Source organism: Amblyomma americanum, chromosome 1, assembly GCF_052857255.1.
Source record: "Amblyomma americanum isolate KBUSLIRL-KWMA chromosome 1, ASM5285725v1, whole genome shotgun sequence".
In the NCBI taxonomy this organism is placed as follows: domain Eukaryota; kingdom Metazoa; phylum Arthropoda; class Arachnida; order Ixodida; family Ixodidae; genus Amblyomma; species Amblyomma americanum.
The window spans coordinates 445,663,298-445,684,712 of record NC_135497.1 but is presented as its reverse complement, the minus strand read 5'-3'; the positions used below and the strand labels follow the sequence as shown (position 1 = coordinate 445,684,712).

At 45.6% G+C, this 21,415-nt stretch overlaps 2 protein-coding genes across 5 annotated transcripts in view; one reads left to right on the top strand and one right to left on the bottom strand.

Annotated features, from left to right (window-relative positions):
* The window catches only part of LOC144115942 (uncharacterized), a 38,763-nt gene extending 33,170 nt beyond the window's left edge, over window positions 1-5,593 (bottom strand). The window contains exons 1-3 of one of the 4 annotated variants that reach the window (XM_077650573.1): window positions 5,484-5,593; window positions 3,877-4,009; window positions 2,739-2,890 (exon numbers count right to left, since the gene is read on the bottom strand). In XM_077650573.1, coding sequence (XP_077506699.1) covers window positions 2,739-2,890; window positions 3,877-3,997 — 273 coding nt within the window. In that variant the 5' untranslated portion in view covers window positions 3,998-4,009; window positions 5,484-5,593. Of the gene's footprint in view, window positions 1-2,738; window positions 2,891-3,876; window positions 4,010-4,877; window positions 5,015-5,047; window positions 5,145-5,311 lie in introns of those variants that run through there. The other 3 variants (XM_077650574.1, XM_077650575.1, XM_077650572.1) reach the window with 3 other exon arrangements.
* LOC144115943 (uncharacterized) overlaps window positions 1-21,415 on the top strand; it is a 457,564-nt gene that overhangs the window by 151,650 nt on the left and 284,499 nt on the right. The gene's annotated exons all lie outside the window — the stretch shown is intronic.

Genomic DNA, 21,415 nt, shown 5'->3' with positions numbered 1-21,415 from the left:
TATCGCAGAGACGCACTTTTTCCACATACCGAACCCGTTCCGACCCCGTAAGATCTAAGCGATAGGTAGCGTCTAAAGGCTGCTTACTGAGAAGCGGCGGCATGCCACACAAAAGGCAACAAAATTGCACGTGTTACCACTAGCGAGGAAACGCGTGCGATACGCACTCCACCGACTCCGCACAGACTGCACCAACATGTCCGCCGCAGCGCGCGCTGCCGGACGTGACGTCACATGCAAACCATGTACAGCTCTACAGCTGAAAGTCTCATTTCAGCCACTGTCAGCCGAGTGGGTACAGATGCACATTGGCGGTTAGCAGGATGGTCTGGCTTCAATTTGTTTAGGCCCGTGCAAAAGTTAGGCTAGAGGCAATATTAACACTGCACCATGTCTGCCGAGATCTTGGTGGAGAGATGCCAGTGGCCCAGTAATGCATGACCATTCTGTGCATAAACTTGCACACAACTTCCCTGAATTGAGATTGCTTGTTTCCAAAAGGCTGTTGACTATTTGTGTGCATTACAGTGGGGGCAAGAAGCAATACTCATTCAAAAGTCACAATTAGTACTTTAGTGTGCAGGCTGGATTCGGCTTGCAACCTTTTCAAGTTTTCCTCAGCACACTAGTTTTTATACAAGTGGACTCTCCTGCCATCTAACTATGCATCGACCGTCCCTGAAGTGCACATTGCTGAGCAAGAAAAAAAATGCGCAAGGCAAAACGTGGAATTGGCATTTTAAAGCTTAAACATTGTGTGGGATGTACTCATAGAAAAGGCATTGTGGGCGATGAAACCCTCGCACTGGTTGCAGGCTGCAACTGTCAGAAGTAGGACCCTGAAAGGGAATTCACCTGCCGTCCAGGTACGCTGTGCTGAAGATGTATCACACTGCCAACTACGCAGTCTGGTGCGCAATCAGCAGTAGTAAAAGCTCGTTAATTTGAACTTTAAAGGACTAGAAAAAAGTTCGAATTATTGAATGACTCAAATTCACATTTATTCATTGAAAGACTGGGCAATGGTTGCTTGCTTTTGAGATGAAAACAGTAGAAATGACTATTTCGCCTGTTTCTGTCAGTACATTTCTGCGTGCATACTATCAGGGGAGTTGAAGCTGAACTGCTCCGTAACTCATTCTTGCCAAGGCCGGCAGCGTCGTTTTTATGGATACAACAACCATGCAGACGCCCAACTGGCCCAGCTATGCTTCATCATCACATCGACGGCACAGAAGAAAACACTGATCAATGGCCTTCCCCAACTTATCCGAACTCGAGAGCGAGACTTTTTTAGCATAGCGTATACCGCTATTCCCACCGCTTACCGTGCCCTGCCACTGCACGCTGTTGATGGGAACGTGACACCATCTGACACCGGCATTCGGTGATCCTCCACAAGCTGACGGTGTGCACTGGTAAATGTTAAACGAATGGCTTTTTTTCTTTGTGTCCTTCCTTCGGACCGAAATTAACGCTTGCAGAATGGAATGGCTCGATCGTATTCAATCAAGCTGTTCTCAGAGAGCAGCCGTAAATGCTGCGTACAAAGAGGTTCCAAGTCCTTTGATGCAAATAGGCACCCTGGATGCAAAACAATAGCCAGAGCCTCTGGTGGAGTTTTTTTGTTCTGTTTGCTCTGCAGTGCCTTTATGCAAGGTAAACTTGTTGGTTTTGTTGTTCTAATATAAAACCAAGAAACGTGACGAAACATATCTCCATTTACTAACACAATTTGCAGTATATTTACTGTCTGTCCAATCATCAAGCTCCCATCTGATGATGTCACGTCCACTGCTAAAAATCACTAGTATGGTGACACCATCACCGCCATGAATTTGTCTTTGCAAGCTAATTAAAATACGAAAACCGGAATATATACATGGTACGACCGATGCTAATAGCATAACTATAACTCACTATCAACCAACAGGCAAAAGAATGCAATGAAAATGTGTTTCACGACCCCTTTAAGGCATAAGCCTTTCTTGGCTCATGAATGACGTGGACGGAAATTGTAGACTGAAGCTGTAGATGGAAGTTGTCCACAAGACTGCCTGCACGAACTCTCAATCAAAAGTTGTATGGTAATTAAAATAAAATGTAAAAGTTGATTAAGCAACAGTTGATAAACAACATATATGTAATGATAGTAGGGGCAGTTAGTAAATAGATAGTAAAAAATAGTGGCAGACAGTGATGATAGCCACTGATGGTGACAGTGCTAGAGATAGATAGTGGTAGTGACAGCTCCTGACAGTGCCAGAGATAGATAATGATAATCAACACTATCATCATAAATAAAGAAAAATAAAACAAAAATCAAATTGCAAGTAGAAAAAGAGGAAATGGAAAGGCTTTCGCATCTCCGCTTTTAAACAGACTGAAGTGCAATCATGTAATTCTGTGGAGAGTATATCAAGCCACTCAATCGCTACATACACTGTTTCCATGAACACCTGAGCCAAATAATACACTCCTACATGCAGCAGAGAACTCGCAATTGCACATGAAAGTTTGAGAGCCCTTTCTGTGGACTTTTTCATGTTTGCACCCTCCCCCATCTAATGCTCCTGCATATGCCGGTTAAGATGTGGCTATTGGTTAGATTCTTGCAGATGTCCCGCAGCTACCATAGCCTCGGCCAGTCATTCTCGTCGCTCAGGCAGGTGAAGAAGCTGCCCCCCCCCGCACAAGTCCACCTGCTCAGTGCTCAACCCACCAGCCAATGAACCCACCTTGGTGAAGTTGAAGCATTTCTGCTGCTGGTGCTCCAGAGTGGCCGTTGTTGATGCCACAGTTGTCTCACTGTGGGGTTCAAAAGCCGGCTTTGTGAACGGCGTGCTGCCCACACATGGTCTCAAGCGCAGGTACACCTTGAGTGCAGAGCCTGCAGACAAAAGGCCGCTTCAATGTTGCAGCACTTCAGTATCTTCTTTCAGAGTTTCATGCGTGACCCTGCACTTTGAGCAGGTCTGCTTGTCAAGCTGAAAGGTCACCCATGTACTGTCGCGATCACAATGTTGCGAGACATGGGAAAGCACGGCAAAGCTGTTCTGTGCCTCCTAACAGCGCACGCACGTTCTTTTCTCCCTCGCAGGCGCATCTGTACCCTCACTCCTACTTCATGTGCCATACATAAATTTGAACCGGTGGCAGGTGCCGCTTTGGTATCCAGCTGCGGCTAGTGTTTGCTCTAGCCATGTGATCGATGAAGCAAATTGCATGCTGCCTTTTGCTGTGCGGCAACTCTGCAGGGGGGTCGAAATTATGTATTTTTCTCTTTTACTTTGCAATATAGCCCTCTTTCACCAAAAAGGCCACTATGCGTGCATGTGTGTGCATGCATGTGTCAGCCGTCTCCTCTTCAACCACCCATTGGTGGGTGCACATCAGGGTAACAATCCAGTTGCCCACACAAGCCTCCGCCCACTACCCATCATTCCGCCAGAAAGCCAATGCCCACCATACACACACCTACACCTCCCAGAAGCCGCTGCAGCAGTGGAACGAAAAAGCGACAGCGAAATCAAATTCAAAGACTCAATGGGAGGCGGATCGACCCATTGATCGCTTGACAAATTTTTCATTTTTCTTCATTGATCTTCCTTGCATTGCTTGCCCATTTGTTCAGCATCACGACTGAAGAACACAGACGTCCACAATTAGCACAGTTAAACATTAAAAGTCCTCCCCCAATGCAGAGTTGCCACGCTGCGAAAGGCGGTATGTGATCTGCTTCGCCCATTGTAGTGGCTATGGGAGAAGTTACGCGAAAAAGTTGAGCAGATGTTTTCACTTTCAAAACAATGATGCTTTAAGAGTTTTTTTGCAGTAGTGCACTGCCCCCAAGTCTGGGAAATGCGAAGGACCCACTGGCAACAAGGTCTGCATCCAGCTTCCGACACACCGATTCCACCGGGGGAAGCTCGGGTTCCATTTCGGGAAGTTGAGCAGACTCTGTAGAGTCTTTATAAGGTCGGGCGGGCCTGTGCATGATTTTTCCAGCCTGAAAAGGAAGCAGGATAGCGTTACACACAGCAACCAAAGAGACTGAAGACAGCTACACTGCCTGCCAAGAGGTACACAGTACACAGATCACCAGCTACTTTCCACTGGCCAAGTAAGGACGTTTGCCTCAAATCAGCACAGCTGCGCCTTTTCACTGCCTTAATAGGAACAAAGACACAAGATGCCAATGCAACAAAATTAGATCTCTTTGCCATAGTTGCATTCCATAAACATATGGCAATGCGTAATGTGATGATGATGATGGATTTTTGTGGCGCAAAGGCATCTAAGGCCAAAGAGCGCCATGACACAAGGTATTTTTCTTTTTCTCAAGGTGGGGTCAAAGACCCGTTTTCCAAGCATTTCCCTCTAAATAAGCCGAGCACCAGACCAGGGGAAAGCTTGTACCCATTGTATCACCGGTGGGTACCCGGCGGCACTGGGGATCGAACCCCGCACCTCCCGTATGCGAGGCGGATGCTCAACCACTTGGCCACCGCTGCGGTACGCAATGCGTACAGGGGTAGTCAGAAGTACTAAGGGCAAAGAATTTTTTTTAGCGGCACAGCTTGGCACTTTGGAGCCTTTGAAGCTACCAAAACACTCAGTTGCACCTGCAGGGGCATCAGACACAAGGGCATAAGAAACAGGAAAAATTTTTATGGCAGGCTGCGACAGTGCAGAAACAATGCCAGCAAGATGGAGCTAGCGCTGGAAGCCCTCGCAGAAAATTGTGAGTGCGCTGACAACTAGAATGCCTTCGAGCGAGCCAGCATGCTGGCTGTCGAGATTAATCTGCTGATGGCGCTTAGTTGAAACCTTGGCATATTCAGCACAAAGTATTAAAAGGCACCCAGGAATCGCACCTGTGTGAATGGCATGTGTCAAGTGGTCAAGGGGAAGTGGACCGACAGCCGACAGGGAGGCTACGGCCCTATCCGAAAGAGGCGCAACGCGCCAAGGAGGCGGTTGCGGTCACGGTCACACACCCTCGAAAGAGTCTCACAGCACGAGTGCTAGGATTCGCATGCCTTACCGCAGCTTGTAACATGCCTGAGAGAACAGAACGTATGCAAGGAGGTCGTTTGAATATAATTTCGCCCACCCCACCGGCTGGCCCTACAACGGTCGCGTAGGAGCAACCAGACCGATATCCGCGGTCACCCCCACGGTCACAACGGACTTTTTTTCTTCTTTCACTTGCTTTACTCCTCTCCCCGTGTGCCGGACAGCAAATACGGCATTGTTAGCTTCCTTGCTTTTCCTTTCTTTGCCAAAACTAACTTGGTCTACAGGTTACCTTGCATCGACGAACAACACGGTCTGTAGGCAGCGGTGCGTTGACAGCGTTCCTTGCGTCGCGTGCTAGCTAATCAAAGACCCACCGCACACAAAACACACAGACCTCGAAATGCAACACAGACCATCCACCGCGCAAAATACGGCCATACGGCTGCGTGCGCGAATCGTACCTTTTAAATTCGTTGTCTTGAGACAACGAATGGACTGCTTCCTAGATGTCACACGTTAGACGTCTAGAGTATTGGAACGCAGCCACGAGCTGCGTTCCAGTGACGCCACTAAACACAAAAACACAAGCAAAACAAAACGATTACGCCGCTTACGTTTATTCGAGCATACCACATATTGCACAAACTAAAATGCACTGTTAATAAAATGGTCTGCTGCATTAAAACTTCTCAACAGCAATCTACCTTGAGCAATCCGCCGCCTATAGACCTCCTTCACCCCGCGACGTCACGAAGATGCGGTGGCGCTGATGTTAGCAGCGACTTTCGCATGGTAGGCAAAACAGGTTCCGCTTGCCCGTGCCTACCGCAGCTGCCGCAGCTACCGGCGGCTGCTTCAAGCCTGTGAACTGCAGAAGCAGCATGTATTGACCAGCTGCGTCACTGCTGGATCCGCGTAATAGCATAAAAAATATTAAATTAGCCTCGATACGTTTCTCGCGCATAAATGCCGCATTCGGAAACTGGCTAACAGGCATTGGGCCACGGTAGTAAAGCGCGAAGTCTGGGATTCGATAGGCACTGCCACTCAAGGCACTTAATAGCATGCAAGTTACTGCGTTCATTCACCTGAACTTCAGGATAGTAGGCTAATAATTGCTCAAGGAAAAAAAAGACACATGCAGCTGCACACGTACTTATCACCTTGAGCCGGAGTGCACGGGGCGCCGACAGGTTCGCTCGCCCCCAAGGAATGCGTTTTTTTGTTAATAGCACACCATGTTTTAATGGCGCGTTTTATGACATTTAATATTTACTTGAAACTGTTTCTTGATATGACGACGTAATTATTTCATTCGAGCAGAAGTCTGGTAAGTTGTGTCAGTCTTGCGCGGTCGCGTTGGTGTGCTTAGAATAGCGTACCTTAAGTATGCTAAACGCCATATGCTTTTTCATTGCATCATGCATGTGTCATGTTTCATGAGGTAGTACATGATCGCGAAGCTTGTTTGGAAAGAAGCAGCCGCAGGCGTGCTACTAACAGACATGTGGCGAGATTGAGAGGGGACGCGGCAATGAAAAGTGTTTTCGTTATTCATGCATGCGATATGTAACTAAACTTGGTGCAAATATCAAATTCCTACGCTAGTTTCAGTAATTCCTTTTATTTATAGCTATACCTGGTGCAGTTCTGGGTAATTATAATTAACACCGTCGTCAAGTCCCCCCAAGGTCTCAAATAATTGAGTACATAGTGCGCAGTTTTTTATGCCAGCATGTACATAAAGCCCTGTTCTGTACGATGACGCGATTAGTTCTTTTTCTATATGATCAGTACTTATGCATGCATAGTTACATGAAAACGTTTCTTACAAGAAATAACTAACACAGTACTGCACGTGTAGGGAAAAAAATCGAGAGGTTTATTACTCTCCTCAACGTCTCAGGTATAGTTTGCGACAAACGGAATCATTTGATTTTCATGCGAATTACAAAGGTGAGTGATCCAGTCGCAGAAAATGTGAGAGGTCACAAAACGAACCTTAAAGATTATGGCATCTTCGCTTTCACTTTGGTCAAAGAAATGCGGCACTGAAATCAAAGAAATTACCTCACAATTTTTGATGACCACACTTCTAAAAAGCGTAATTTATAAATTTGTACTCAATATTTTGCTATAATTTTTCGTCACGAAACTAGACTTCAGGGCTAATGAAAGAAATAATTCTAGAAATCAAAAATTTTCACCAAATCGACCAGCTTAACAAGAGGACAAGTCGGCCTGGCTGGTGCGTGGTCATGCGGCTAAAAACAGCGCTAAGCGAGACAGAGGAGATCAGGGACACGACGCTGTCCCCACTTTTCGCACAGCGCGACACGTACATATGTCAGCAGACGATGAGCGCACGTCTGCTCCGACGAAACAAGGCCAGCACTTCCCCTCACTATTGTCCCGAAGTAAAATCATTCCGGCTAGTGCAGAGTGTCAAAACTTGTTTTATTCAATGCTTGGCGCATAAATAAACGGCAGGAACGCTTTCTACATGTTTACTACTAACCATATATACAATACAGTGGCAAACTATTTCTCTTTATAGGCCGCACTTGGCCAACGCGAGCTCATGTACTTCAACAAATTACTAAGTTGGAAGCATCGACCATTGCTGATTCGCAGAAACTGGAAACGTGCCTACAAGCCTTGAAAACCCGCGCTCAACACCTATCCACGACGCCACTGCCCGACCTTTTGCCTACCACGAGCTCGCTAGCGACTGCAGCGCCACCGTTTGTTTACAAACATGCAGGAGGTCCATATGGATGGATGGATGGATGGATGGATGGATACGGCTGAACCATTTACATCGGGCGGTGGCTCAAGCCACCTAGCCATGTCTTGTGAAATTTTACTCCTGTCTTGCTTTTAGCCACCAATCAGATAACCTTCGCTTGGTTACTTCTAACCTCTTAAAATCCACTTTCCCTTCACTATCCCTAAACCCCAATGCCTTGGGTAAGTCAGCCCCGCTGCCTTCCACTGTAGGGTGAAGCCCTTTACAGAAAAATATCAAGTGTTCAGCCGTTTCCTCCTCCTCTCCGCACGCAATGCACAAAGTGTCTATCTCCTGGTACCTGACTCTATACGTCTTAGTCCGCAAAACTCCAGTCCTGGCCTCAAACAGCAAAGAACTTCCCCTACAATTATCATAGATATTTTCTTTGACAATTTCCTGTTTAAAGGTCCGGTATGTTTCCAGTGCCGATTTCGTCAGCATCCCTGTTTTCCACAACGCTCTCTCTGTTTCTTTAACCTTTTTCTTAACCGATAATTGCTGATTTGCCCCCTTACTGCTGTCCAGATATTTGCTTGTCAATTTTCTAGTTCGCTTTCTCCATTTCGTGTCAACATTCTTTATATACAGGTATCTGAAAACTTTCCTAGCCCACCGCTTTTCCTCCATCCTTCTCAATCGTTCCTCATATCGGCTGCGCATAACGCGCCATCTACCGCTTTTGCTTGTGCCGCGTTATTGTATGGACCAACGTTGCACGTGACGTCACATCCGCCTGCTCGTTGACCCGGCGACCATGCTTGTGACAAGCGTTTGCGGGTCGGTGGGCTGGAAACGCCGATTGGTCGGTGGGATTCGTGTCTGCGTGACGTATTTTCGCTTCGTCCTCGTTCTCAACCGGATGTGGGGTCGCCGCGCCTCTATCGGCCTGTCTCTAGAGTGCCTAGGGAATCGCTAGGGCCGGCCGGCCGGCCGCCGGGCTACAGTGCTCTAGAATATGGGTAGTGGGTTCAGGGAGCGGCCAGCGGTGAGGCGACTTGTGTCGACGATACCAGATGGCGCCACCAGAGCATGGGGTGTATGAAATGCGGCGCGCCGCGCCTTGGATGCGCGCTGTGCATAGAATCGTCTTGAAATAAGCAAGGCTCTGTCTTTTAAAACAGGTCCTACAAATAGGTGAAGCTGTACACAGATATTGTCGGCGAATAAAGAAAATTAGATGTAGTAGTAGCCAACAGCCGATAGCGCGGTGGTGCGGACGAGCGGCCCCGTTAATGCTTCGCAACGCTGATCGTGCTCTTTTGCAGGTACGGCTCCCATATTTCAACGTTAGTGCATACTAGTATTATCGCCACCCATAGGAAAGGCTGAGTACAGGGAGAGGAGCAAACATTCTATCGATCATCGGGGTTATCCAGCGGCCAACTCGAAGCTGTCGGCAAACGTGGCCGAGTGTACTCCAGCTTGAGCCATCGGAAGTGTTTTAGTAGAGGGGCGGGGCAACAAGAAATTGGAATAAAAAAAACGCTTCACTTAGAGACCGTTGTGTGTACAGCGTACTATATGTGAATGCGATAATTTTAAGTGTGGTATGCATGCCTCTGTTTTGTAAAAAGGAAAGGAACGCCGACCAAAGGTTGTTAAAAAAGACGTTCTGGCTTCCCTATGGAGGCCTTGATAACTCTGATCAAGGCTTCCGTAGGGAAGCCGAAAAGTCTTTTTTTCTAACAACCTTTGGTCGGCGTTCCTTTCTTTTTACATGAATCTTCTACCTGACCGGACGAGTTTTCGTCGAACTTTAGATTTCATGCCCCTGTTTTAATTGTTGTTTTGATGCATGCATTTTTTTCATCAAAACGAAGGGTCAATTGCCGCCGATGTATAAACGCTGATGAATGCAAGACAAGATAAAATAACTTTTATAAAACAAAGCACTCCTTTATTGCAGCGCTCCAACTATGCACAGTGTGAGACATATTCTTGAATTTCTCAAAGGAATGCCGTGTTTTCTTGTTTGCACAGTACATTTAGCCGCGCGACTATGAGCACTTATTTGCCCATCTTAGCATGAAGCTTCTTTTTCCTGCGAGCTTCTCGCGACTCATTGATTGATTTAACATAAAAATGCAGCCTTGTCAAAACATAAAACTTGAGAATGCTGACTGTGAGCGCTTCTGAGTGCTGGCTGCACCCTACACCACATGAAATCTGAGATTTTCCCAGCACCATAACATCTACTATGCTGTTACTGCACAGCTTTTCCTGACTAAAAAAAGTTATGAAAAGGTTTTCCAGCCTTCTCACCATCAAAAAAAGCACACGAGACGGGTAGAGCAACCCTCCTTTGTCACAAATTGCAGTAAACTCACTGCAAACTCTCTGGCTCCACGCATTGATTTTCGCCCATTCTTAGCTTGCAGTACACAGTACCACTGTAATCAGGTATGCGATGGCAGCTCCAGTATTCTGAAGGAACATCCAGTTTAGAAAAATCGTCCGGCACCGATGCTTCGTCAACTTCACAAGGGTCTTGGTCGTTCGCCAACACGCTACTCTCAGTGTCAATGCCCGGACACCTCGATTCCTTGTTAACGTCGGAAGCATTACTTTGTGGTCATTTCGCTTCATTAGGATATGTACTTGTGCTTTTCCTCTTTCTAGGTGGTCTCTGTAGCGGTGTTTTCTTTGACAGATAGCTCGGCAGCAAAGTTGGCACCGCATCGGGTAAAAGTTCCGGCTTTCCACGCGGGATGCGGACTTCTTTGCCGTCAATGATGTGTATAAAGTCCCTCACAATGCATGATGGCTCAAAATGTAGCTCACACACACAGCAGTTTTCGTCCAAAACCTTATCTTTCGATGAAGGTTGCGTTCCCACTGCTTCCGTCGGTTCTCATCCTTTGGCACAGCGAAGAGCGACGGCTGATCGCCTTTCGTCCACTGGTATCCCGTTTTGCACCCGGGAGCAAAACAATGCCGTTGACGCCGACGATTCGGCATGACCGTAGTCTTAACGCCGCGAACTCACAAAGAGGAAAAATGCACCGCACAAAAAGCAACAAACAGCTGCAGGCAGCTTGGCGGGACTGCTAGCCGCGCGCGCGGGCGCGCCGAGCCTACAGCCCACGCTACAACAGCGCCACCGCTTACATCCGGGACCTGTCGACACTCGCCGCCTCACTGGATCGCATGGAGCGCGCCGGCTCCTGAACCCACTACCCATATTCTAGAGCAGTGTAGCCGGGCGTGCGTGGTCTGCGGGCTTTCTTTTCGTGAGCGTAGGGGCCGGCGCGCGCGTTTCGGAAGCTGTCCAGGTATGGCTTTTTTTTTTTTTGCGTGGTGCGCTCGTCGGCGCAGCCAGCTGAAATTTCTGTACAGTTCTTGCTTCCACGACATTGCGACGACCCCCAAAAGGCGCTGACCCGCGAGAAATCGCCAGCGACATAAAGGTACGCATTTTATCTCAAATTTCGCTTCATGAAGTGCTGTACCGCTTACCTACATGCCTTGCGCATTCCAGGACCTCGTTTTCCTGCTGCAGGAGCACGTCGTGCTGGTGTTCAAAATTTTGCAACTCCATTGCAACTCCAAGAAATGCAACTCCAAGAAATAAAGAAAGCAAGAGTGACAGTTGTGTTTAAAGGGGGAGATAAAGATGTAGTGTCCAATTATAGACCAATATGTGTGATTCCAGTCTTTTCAAAGGGCTTGGAAAAAGTAATCTTTTCCCGTGTAGTCAACTTTTTTAATGCAAAACAAATCCTTTCTGATGCTCAATTTGGCTTCCGAAGGGGAAAGTCGACGGAAACGGCTTTGTTATCACTTAAGGAATGTATCCTGCAAAACACTGATGCAGGTATTCTCACTGTCGGACTCTTCATTGATTTTAGTAAGGCTTTCCATTCCCTAAACCATCAAATTTTAACTCATAAACTTTCTCAAAACGGAGTTCGTGGAACACCTTTAGACCTCATGAAATCATACCTGCAAAATCGAAAACAATCTGTCTATATCCACAACCATCAGTCTTCTTTTCTGGCGGTACGAAATGGTGTGCCTCAAGGCAGCATTCTGGGCCCGATGCTTTTTAACATCTATATAAATGACATTGTGCATATTTATGACAAAGCGAAATTTATTATATACGCCGATGATAGCAGTTTACTAATCCCTGGTCAGGACATAAACAAGTTAATTGAAGAGTGCAACGTAATCCTTACGAAACTAGAGAACTGGTCCTCTTCTAATTGCCTACAAATAAACCCTACAAAGACTAAGGTAATGATTTTCCGTGCAAGGAACAAGCCAGTCGAACTACAACGCGCTCCTAAATACGCAGGTCAAGAAATTCAAATTGTAGACAGCCACAAAATCCTTGAAGTTACCTTCTCGTCGCATCTCAGGTGGGATCGACATGTGGAAAATATTTGCAAAAAGCTCTCTTCAGTAGCAGGTGTTCTAACACGATGTCGATGGCTCCTTCCCACTCACGTGAAAATTCAAATTTATCATGCTCTTTTCGGTTCCGTAACTCTGTTTGGGCAACACCACAAAAACAAATGTGATAAAAATACAGGTTCTGCAGAAGAAAATGATCCGCTACATTGCAAACCTTCCTTATCTGTCTCTCCAAAGCAAACTGCTTTTAGAAATTATAACATCATTCCTTTTGAACATATATATGTTTTTCGCATTTTGAGGTTCTTTTACCATTCTTCTCCTGCTTATAGAGATTTCTTAATACGTACTACACATTTAAGGACCGCTTCGAATCGACTCTACACCTGAAATACCGATCTCTGGTATATTCCATATTTTCGAATTAATTATAAACTACAAACGCTTGAACACAATTTACCGACCACTCTTAATAAGCACAAAGTTTTGGATAGTGTTAAACCAAGCGAGTTAAAAATGTATTTTGTTAATATATAGCCAGGTTGCATTTTATGTTCCTCTGTTGTCTGCCGGTGCCATGTATGCCTATTGAGTGTTTCTTTTCTCCTTATTTTTCTGGGGTCTTTTCTTTGTTTTCATGCGTCTGTAAACTATTGTTAGTGAACATACATGCTCATTGTTTTCATTGCAGTTCAAAAAATTGAACAAAAAAGTAAAGAAATAAAGATCGGGGTGTGGGGAGCAGACGGACAAGATTGGGGGAGGAAGGAAAAAATAGAAAGAAAAGAAAAAAAGGGGGGAAACTATTATAGTAAGGAAGGACGGGGTAAAAAAAGGAGATGGCGAAACCAGAGAAAGGGAGAGGAAGACGGTGCGGGGGACATGGGCAGCGCGGCAACCACAGGCGTACGAAAGCAAAACGTGCAAACAAGAGACAAACAAAATGCACAAACACAAAGATGGGCGCCGCTGCAGATGCGTGGCCAAAGGCGCCGCTGCGCAAATGACACTGGCAGCGACGAAGAGGCCAAACCAGGCGCCTTTTGGGGGTCTCACTAATTTCCGGTGAGCCGAGGGCTAGAACGTTAAGGAAGGAGTGGGCTACGTTAACGAGCACATGTGTAAGAACTTACTCAGGGGGTCTGGGTTTCACTGAACGGTGCACCCCTCTCCCTGGGCGGGTCGTTGAACCGACTTCGTCGGGAATACTTGGTTGTAGTGGAGGAGGGCTGGGCTAGCTGTGTACAAAGATTTCAAATTGTCGGAAAAAAGTAAGGAAAGAACGTCAAAGCTTATCAATACTGCGCGAGGCAGGATAGTGTAAGTAAGGAGGGGTATGATTGCCTGGGATATACACTAGGAGTTATAAAGGGTATATCTGAGTTAGCCAATTAACGAGAGGTGCAGTATTATTTTGTTTGGAGGTTGTGAATAAAAGAAAGGATACCAGGCTTTTCGTTAAGACATTCTTGAATAGCATTAAACTTGTGGATAAAATAGAATTCACGTTGTTCACGTTCTCGCCTGTTTTTGAAGCCCCCTTGAATAATTGTTACTTTTAGTTGGTCAAATGGGTGTCCTTCTGAGTTTACATGCTTGGATAGGGGAAGATTGGGGAGAGACTTGGTGTGTGCTTGGTGGTTGTTGAATCGAAGGCGGAATGCAGTGTTTGTCTCTCCTATGTATTGCTGGTTACACACAGTGCATTCAAGAAGGTAAATAATGTTTGATGAGTCGCAGTCAAACTTGCCGTTGATTGAATGCTGGAAAACTGACCTCGTACTAGTTGCGGAACACGTAGTCTTCATGTGCTTGCAAACTTTGCAGCGATCTTTACTACAGGGCTGGCATCCATATTTTGGGGTTTTGTGTTCCTTGGGGTGGACTAGATGGTTCTGAATGTTTTTGGCACGCCTGTAAATCACGCGGGGTGCGCATGTAAATATTTTCGATAGTCGTTGACTTTGCTGGAGAATATTAAAGTGCTTATTAAGAATTCTGTTTATGTTCGGTGCGTTACTGTTAAATGTGAGAATAAGGTTTGTCGTGTAATCATTTCAGTTATCTCTTCGATGCCCCTGGAGTATTAGACTACGGTTCAGATTTGAAGCTCTGCTTATTGCGTCATCAATAAAAGAACGTGGAAAGCGCTGCGTTAAGAGCACGTAAACATTTTTTAATGCTTTTTATACGTATAGTTGAAGTCAGCGCTGTGGTGTCTTGTCTCGCTTCGTCCCCGTCTTTATTCGCGCTGTATCGCATTATGGAAAATTACCAACTAGCCCGATCTGCCACTCTTGCAAGTTACACGTATATGTAAACATTTTTTTTTTTTGCTTGAAGTGCGTTTGTCGTGTACTGCCATATCAGAGGCGCTTGGGCCCAGTCAAGCTGCTTTTTAGCAGCTTTTAGCCCTTGCATCTCTGTAGTATGTAACTTGCATTTTGTAAAAATGAAATGAAATTGCATTTGGAAGAGAAAGACAAGGTTTCATTTTGCAGAGTAAGCTTGCGTCTCTAGAATGAACAGAGAACGTTGCCTCACACTGCTTGGGCCTGTCGTTTGACCACTCGTTCACCGCAGGGAAAAAAAGGACCTCTCTAGGAAACTATTTGTGGGATCTTTCCTCTGCTTCAGGAGGGGAGGGGGAGGGGAAGGGGGTTGATGGCCTCCCCTTTGTCGGGTTCGCCGCGACACGCGACGCACGACGGACAAGACGACGAAAGGAAGCGGGCAAAGCTGCCTTTCCTAAATTAACCGTGACTTGCAGGTGCCTATAGCTGTGTTTGGATTCCAGGGAAGTAGCAGCCGACCTCTGAATCCTCCTCGCCCATTCCCACGGGGCTCCGCGTGCCATGTCGCCATGTGCGGTGAAAAGAGCAGTGTGCAGAGTTTAAATTAAACAAGTATGAAGCTATACAATGAAGCCAATTACAGACAGCTAGAGGAATTTCAAGAGCATGCTGTGTGATGCTAGTTATCTCAGTGAAAACTAATGCAGCCAAATATTATTTCGTATTTTTTTTACCCAACAGACATGAAAGGTCTGAAGATGAATTAGTACCAAACACATCGGTACATCAGTTGTAATGCCTGAAAAAAGTTGTACCAACATATAGATGCCCATGTCGTGATAATCAGGAATACTGAAGAATTAAGGAAAATTAAAACATTTTTTTGTTCGGGCTCACACACCTGCTACAAACATCTTTATACGTAGCAATTTAAATGACTCTGTAGGAAGCTTTTTGGGTAAAAAGTACAGTATGGCAGAAAGGAGTCTTTGGGAAATGCACTGTGTAGAAATAGCCATACCAATTCCATCTCATCGTTCGATAAATATAACAAATACCGTGCAAAGAAGCTTGCTGTTTAGTATAGTTGCAAGTTACTGGTTGCAGACCGCTCTGCAGTCACTGAACTGTGATTGTGTATGTACTGCATGACAGTGCGTGGATAGCAAAGCATGCAGTTTACCAACAAAGAGATGCTTGTTCATATCGTTTACCACACATATAAACAACATCAATGAAACAGGATGCTATGTGTAACTTTTTGATATGTTCCTTTTTGGCAGCCTCTAAAAATGTTTCCGCCTAAATGAGCTGGCTTGTTTTGCAACAATATAACCACGGGACTGCTGTAAATTGCCACATTTTCAAATTGTATGAAAATCATTGCATGTGAGGGGTCACAACCCTATCCTGTTTCTTGAAGGTCCCGTTGCTTTGTTGGCAATGCTTGGACAACCATGGCCAGCTTTCCGCATTCATGTGCACAGGGTATGCCCATTACGTGCATGCCTTTCCACCTAGTAATGGCTTACATTGCAAACTGACAAAAAAAAACACATAGAGCACAAGTACAGATAGTATTTGTAGTCCACACTCACCTCAGTAAATATGGCACATACCCACGCGGGGGGATTGGCCAAGGTACAGTGGAGATTTGCCAATGAAGTATTTGCACGGGAAAAAAGACGTGAGGCGGCGGCGTAGAAGACTGAATCAAGATAAAGATAGGAAAATTCAATTAAATTTAAGAAATATGAATTACCAGGAATAGAACCAAGCATTTCGGACATGAGACAGAATTTTGTATACAGCTAACAAGGTAACCGATCAGTTGCACTTATGTAATCATGAAGGTAGCCACAAACACTGCTTAACGGGAATTCCTTGGCGCTCGCACCGAACGAGAGAAGAACTGGAAGAGACTGGAAGAGGGACCTCCAAATACTGATTTCCTTGAACAACCGCCGGCAAGAGAGGAGAAAATGGTCTAATGTTGCAACTTGCCCACATGAGAGACAAAGGTTTGTCGCAGGGAACCCGTATCTGCGTAAGTACAAATTTAAGTGAGGGATTCTGCATCGCAGAAGCGTCATTGACACCTCAAAACGCCTTGATTTGCACCACCGGACATCCCATGGGTAGTTTAAGTGGTGAAAATCCACGGTATTGAGCAACGGATCACTCAAGCTGGCTGAAATATGTTGGAACCACTGGAAACGCGAAGTTTCCAACAGAATGAGGTGAGGGACGGGATAGATTAAGATTACAGGAGCGCTGAGAGCTGACCTTGCCAATAAATCAGCCACCTCGTTAAAATAGACACCCGAATGCCTGCAGGTACCCGGACAAAGCGCATCTCACGCACTGTGCACGGAACGAAAAACCTAAGCGGCCGATTCAATAAAGATTTTCCGGAGTTTTGGAGAGAGCCTAAAACTGAGAGGCAGTCTGCAAGAATAAGAACCAAACCAATAGCCAAAAACTCTACGAAGAATTTAGAAGTATAATCAGGGATAAGAACGGAATAGCTCCGAGCCGGATCCTGCGCATATATTCCAATCGCCGCCTTCTGACAGCTGCCGGAGGCATCAGTGGAGAGAACAGTATGATGAGAAAATTTGTGTAGGTGTTCAGAAAGAAGACCATTTAGGATATTTGCGGGCATATGTTTCGCATGGAACGGGTAAATATGGTCGTAATAGATGACGGGGTCAGCCTGGGTATCAGCTACTCGTTGCAAGGAGATCAGATCAACCTGAAGCGGAGCTTCCGTGAACCTAACTTGCGGAAGCTGATAGCGTGGCCAATGTTGCTGTTGTTGTAAGCCTATCAAAAGATGGCACATACCCACACTGGGCGATCGGCGAAGAATCCGGTGGTTATTCACCTGTACTCAATTAACAAAAAAGAAAACCACGCGGGAACGCAACACTGGCGGATGGGCTGAATTTCAGGAACAAACCATGCAACAAGTAACAAAATATTCCTAAATCAGATTTTACATTGCATAATGAACCATGACTGTACCAAAGCAATGAGACATAAGTGAAGCATTTCATTCCTTTCGTGACATAAACGAGTTATGAGGTTTGTTGAAGAATTAAAAAGTGATTTTTCATGGCAGCCAGCATGGGTCATTTCAAGTTATAGCTCAAGATTACAATCACATCTGATATAGATGACACGCATGCTATGAAAGCAAGATAATTTTTTTTCCTTTTTTTATGAGAAATGCACAGGCAGTTTCAAGGCTTGCTTCACAATTCATGTCTATAAATTATTCGTGCGTTACACCAGAACCAACACTACTTAAGTTGGTAAATCATGTTCATTACCTGGGTGTCATTAATAGCAAACATATGATAATGCTGCTAATGTTATAGACGAACAAACAGCGGTTTTATGAAGACGTTAAGTAATACGTGATACTGTTGTGTCCATCAGGTAGGCAGTTTCAAGGCTTGCTTCACAATTTAATTTCTGGCGTATACACAAAGGCATGTCTATAAATTATTCGTGCGTTACACCAGAACCAACACTACTTAAGTTGGTAAATCATGTTCATTACCTGGGTGTCATTAATAGCAAACTTATGCTAATGCTGCTAATGTTATAGACGAACAAACAGTGGTTTTATGAAGACGTTAAGCAATACGTGATACTGTTGTGTCCATCAGGTAATGAACTGTGCAGCAGTTTCAGTTTCTCTTCTCTTATTTTCAGTTTCAATTCTCTTACTTTCAGTTTCTCTTCTTCAGAGTTTCAGTTTCAGTCACATGCATGTTGCTTGACACCGCGTATACGTGACGCAGGAAAAGTAGAGGGGGGGGGGGGGGGGGGGGGGTCGGAGGAAACTTGGCGTCAGCATGACATCGCTCGCTCCGGTGTGTCGTTCGATCTTGCATCTACAATACAACAACGTGCCGACGAGGTAAACCTTTACTATGAGTTTCACGGGATCTTACGCCCCCTCGTACATTCCTGAAAACCCCGGATCAGCCACCAATACCATGGAACCAGTGGAAGGCACTGTTTTCTACCGACTTAGAGGCGTCTGGCGCCTGAGTTTCCTGCATCCCGGCGCAAAGCTATAGATGCTTCTGCAATCGCGCGGCGTCGGAGGTCAGCGTCTTTCCGGAACGCCTCCCGCCACGAGCGCAATTTTAAAACGAAGGAGACCTCAATTAAGTGAAGTTACGAAACGCGAAGATGCGTCGAAGGTGCCTCCGCCCGCCTTCCGTCGCGGAGACAAAAAGAGGGCTCCTTCCTAAAAACTGAGAGAGAGGGGAGAGTAACAGAAAGAAAATGGGGAACGAAGGCGCGAAATCGCCCAAGTGTGCGTTATTGCAATGGGTTACAGCCCTATATGGAGCATCACGCTCTATTATCTGCAAAGCAGGAAAAATAAAATAAAATATATAAAAAATATAAAAAGTTGAGGGGGGAATAGTCAATACGCTTTGCTCTCAAAACTGTTTTCTCTGGTCATGAGCAAGAAAGACTGGCAGGGGGAGGAGAAGGGCGGCATGTGGAAGCAAGCACGCAAATTGGCATGACCTCAGGCGATGCAGTCCGGGTGCTGTGAACTTCAGTAGGGCTATGACTATGATCTCTGAAGTGTGGAGAGAGTACCAGGGTTTTCATTTATACCGGCCTGCACAGTATTAAACTGATATATAAAGTATGACTCTCGTTGCTCACGCTCACGGGTATTTTGGAAGCCGCTCTGTAGCAGCGTAACTTTTAGTTTGTGAAACTCGTGACCTTCCTGGGAAAGATGTTTCGACAGGGGGAGGAGAGAAAGAGATCTGGTGTACGCGCGGTGGTTGTTGAATCTAATTCGGAAGGAATTCTCTGTTTGGCCAATGCATTGCATCTGACAATCGCCACACTCGAGCATGCATACTACGTTACTACTGTCACAGTTCAAGTTTTCACGGATGGAGTGTTTGAAGTTAGAGTGTGTGCTTTGAGCTAGTGTTGTTGTCCGCATGTGCTGGCAAACTTGACAGCGATTCTTCCTGCAAGGTAGGCAAACCACAGGGTTTTACTTATTGACAGTAGAGTGAACTACATAATTCTGAATGTTTTTTGGTAGTCTGTAGGTAACCTGTAGAACTGTTGGAAAAATTTTTGACAGTCGATCGTTTTGTTCGATTATGTTCAAATGTTTTATTTAGAGTTTTGTTGACATTAGGAAGGTTGTTTGCGAAGGTTAAGACGAGATTAGAGCGGTGTTCATTTGCGGTTGCTAATGGGGGATCCCCAAACATTTCATTACGATCTGTTGCTTCCGCTTTCGTGACGGCATCATCAATAATGGAGGCCGGATAGCATTGGTCCCTCAGAACCTCCCGCATACGGCTAGAATTTTTTTCGAAGTCTTCTGGTCGTGAGCAGATCCGTTTGAATCTGATGGCTTGGGAATATGGAATTGAAGTTTTGCAGTGGCGCGGGTGGCAGCTGTTCTAATGAAGGTACTGTTGCCTATCCGTGGGCTTTCTATAGACACTGGTGATTAAGGTACCCTTCTCCATTCGAATTGAGACGTCCAAGAAATTAATTTCACTGGTGGAGTAAGGGTGTGTGAAACAGATGTTTGGATGTACGTTGTTAAATGCTGAAATAAACTGGATGAATTGGTCCTCTGTTTTCGTCCATACCATGAATATGTTGTCTAGGAAGCGTTTGTAAAAAGCCGTTTTTGTTGGGTATGAGCGGATAAACTCCGATTCAATGCTATGCATATATATGTTGGCATAGTTTGGGGCCATTTTCGTTCCCATAGCGGTACCACTCGTTTGTAGGTAAAAGGAGTTGTTGAATTCAAAAAAGTGGAGCTTGAGGACCAGATCAGTAAGTGCAGCGATGATACTTAATTTGGCTAGGAGCATCAGCGTTTTTGTGTTTTCCATAGGATGCGACCAGAATCGGATGCCATCATCATGCGGTATGTTTGTGTACAGAGACACTACATCAAGGGTAACTATATATATATATATATATATATATATATATATATATATATATATATATATATATATATATATATATGCAAAGTTGAGAGACGCTTCATTTAGACAGATTTATTTGGAGTCGACATTTCGGACAGAGCCTGTCCTTTCTCAAGACTGAAGTTACAGCGATCTTCCTCCCGTTCTTGAGGAGTTGTAATTGGCACACATGTCCGCCACATGAAAATAGCAACAAGCAATCGGGTGCTGGAAAGAAGATGGACAGAAAAGAAAAATACTGGAAAAGGGAGAAAGAGTAATAAATAGAAAAAGAATACGCGCTGTCGCACCGTCGCACCCTGTCCACCGAAAAGCCGCTGGGAGCGTGCAGAAAAAAAAAGAGAAAGAATTAAAGGAAAACGAGGAGCGGGAGGGGAGAATGGTCGCCCCTCAAGGCAGAGCGGCGGCGAGTACAGAAACAGACGGTGGCGGATTCGCGGAGATGCATGTACTCGCGTGCCCCTGGCCAAAACGAGTAAAAAAAAACAGAATAAAGCGCAGACATGGCAGGACACTTCCCTGGAGCCTCTTCGGCAGGAATAGTCAATGTGGAATCAGCGGCGCAGTTTGCTTAAGTAGAGACATGTGCACTGTGCATGCAAACACAAAAAATAAAAATAAAAAAGGCGACAAAACATCCGAGTTCGGGAAAGTGTCGTGGGGGGGAGGCGGTGGGTAAACGTGAATGGCGGGAGCATTTAGGCAAGGGTTCTTCAACGCTTGTCTCGGCAAAGTGGTCGAACTGGGTGGGGGGAGGTAAAGATGCGCTTCTTTATCCCGCGCACGCTGTCACAAACGTGGGGAATTCTGAGAAAACTCTAGGGAAAATGTGTCTGTCCTAAACCAGACATGACGTCAATAAAAGTCACGTGACCATGACGTTAGAGGCGTGACGTCACTTTTTTTTGGCCAATCAGCGTTTCCAGCCTACCGACCCG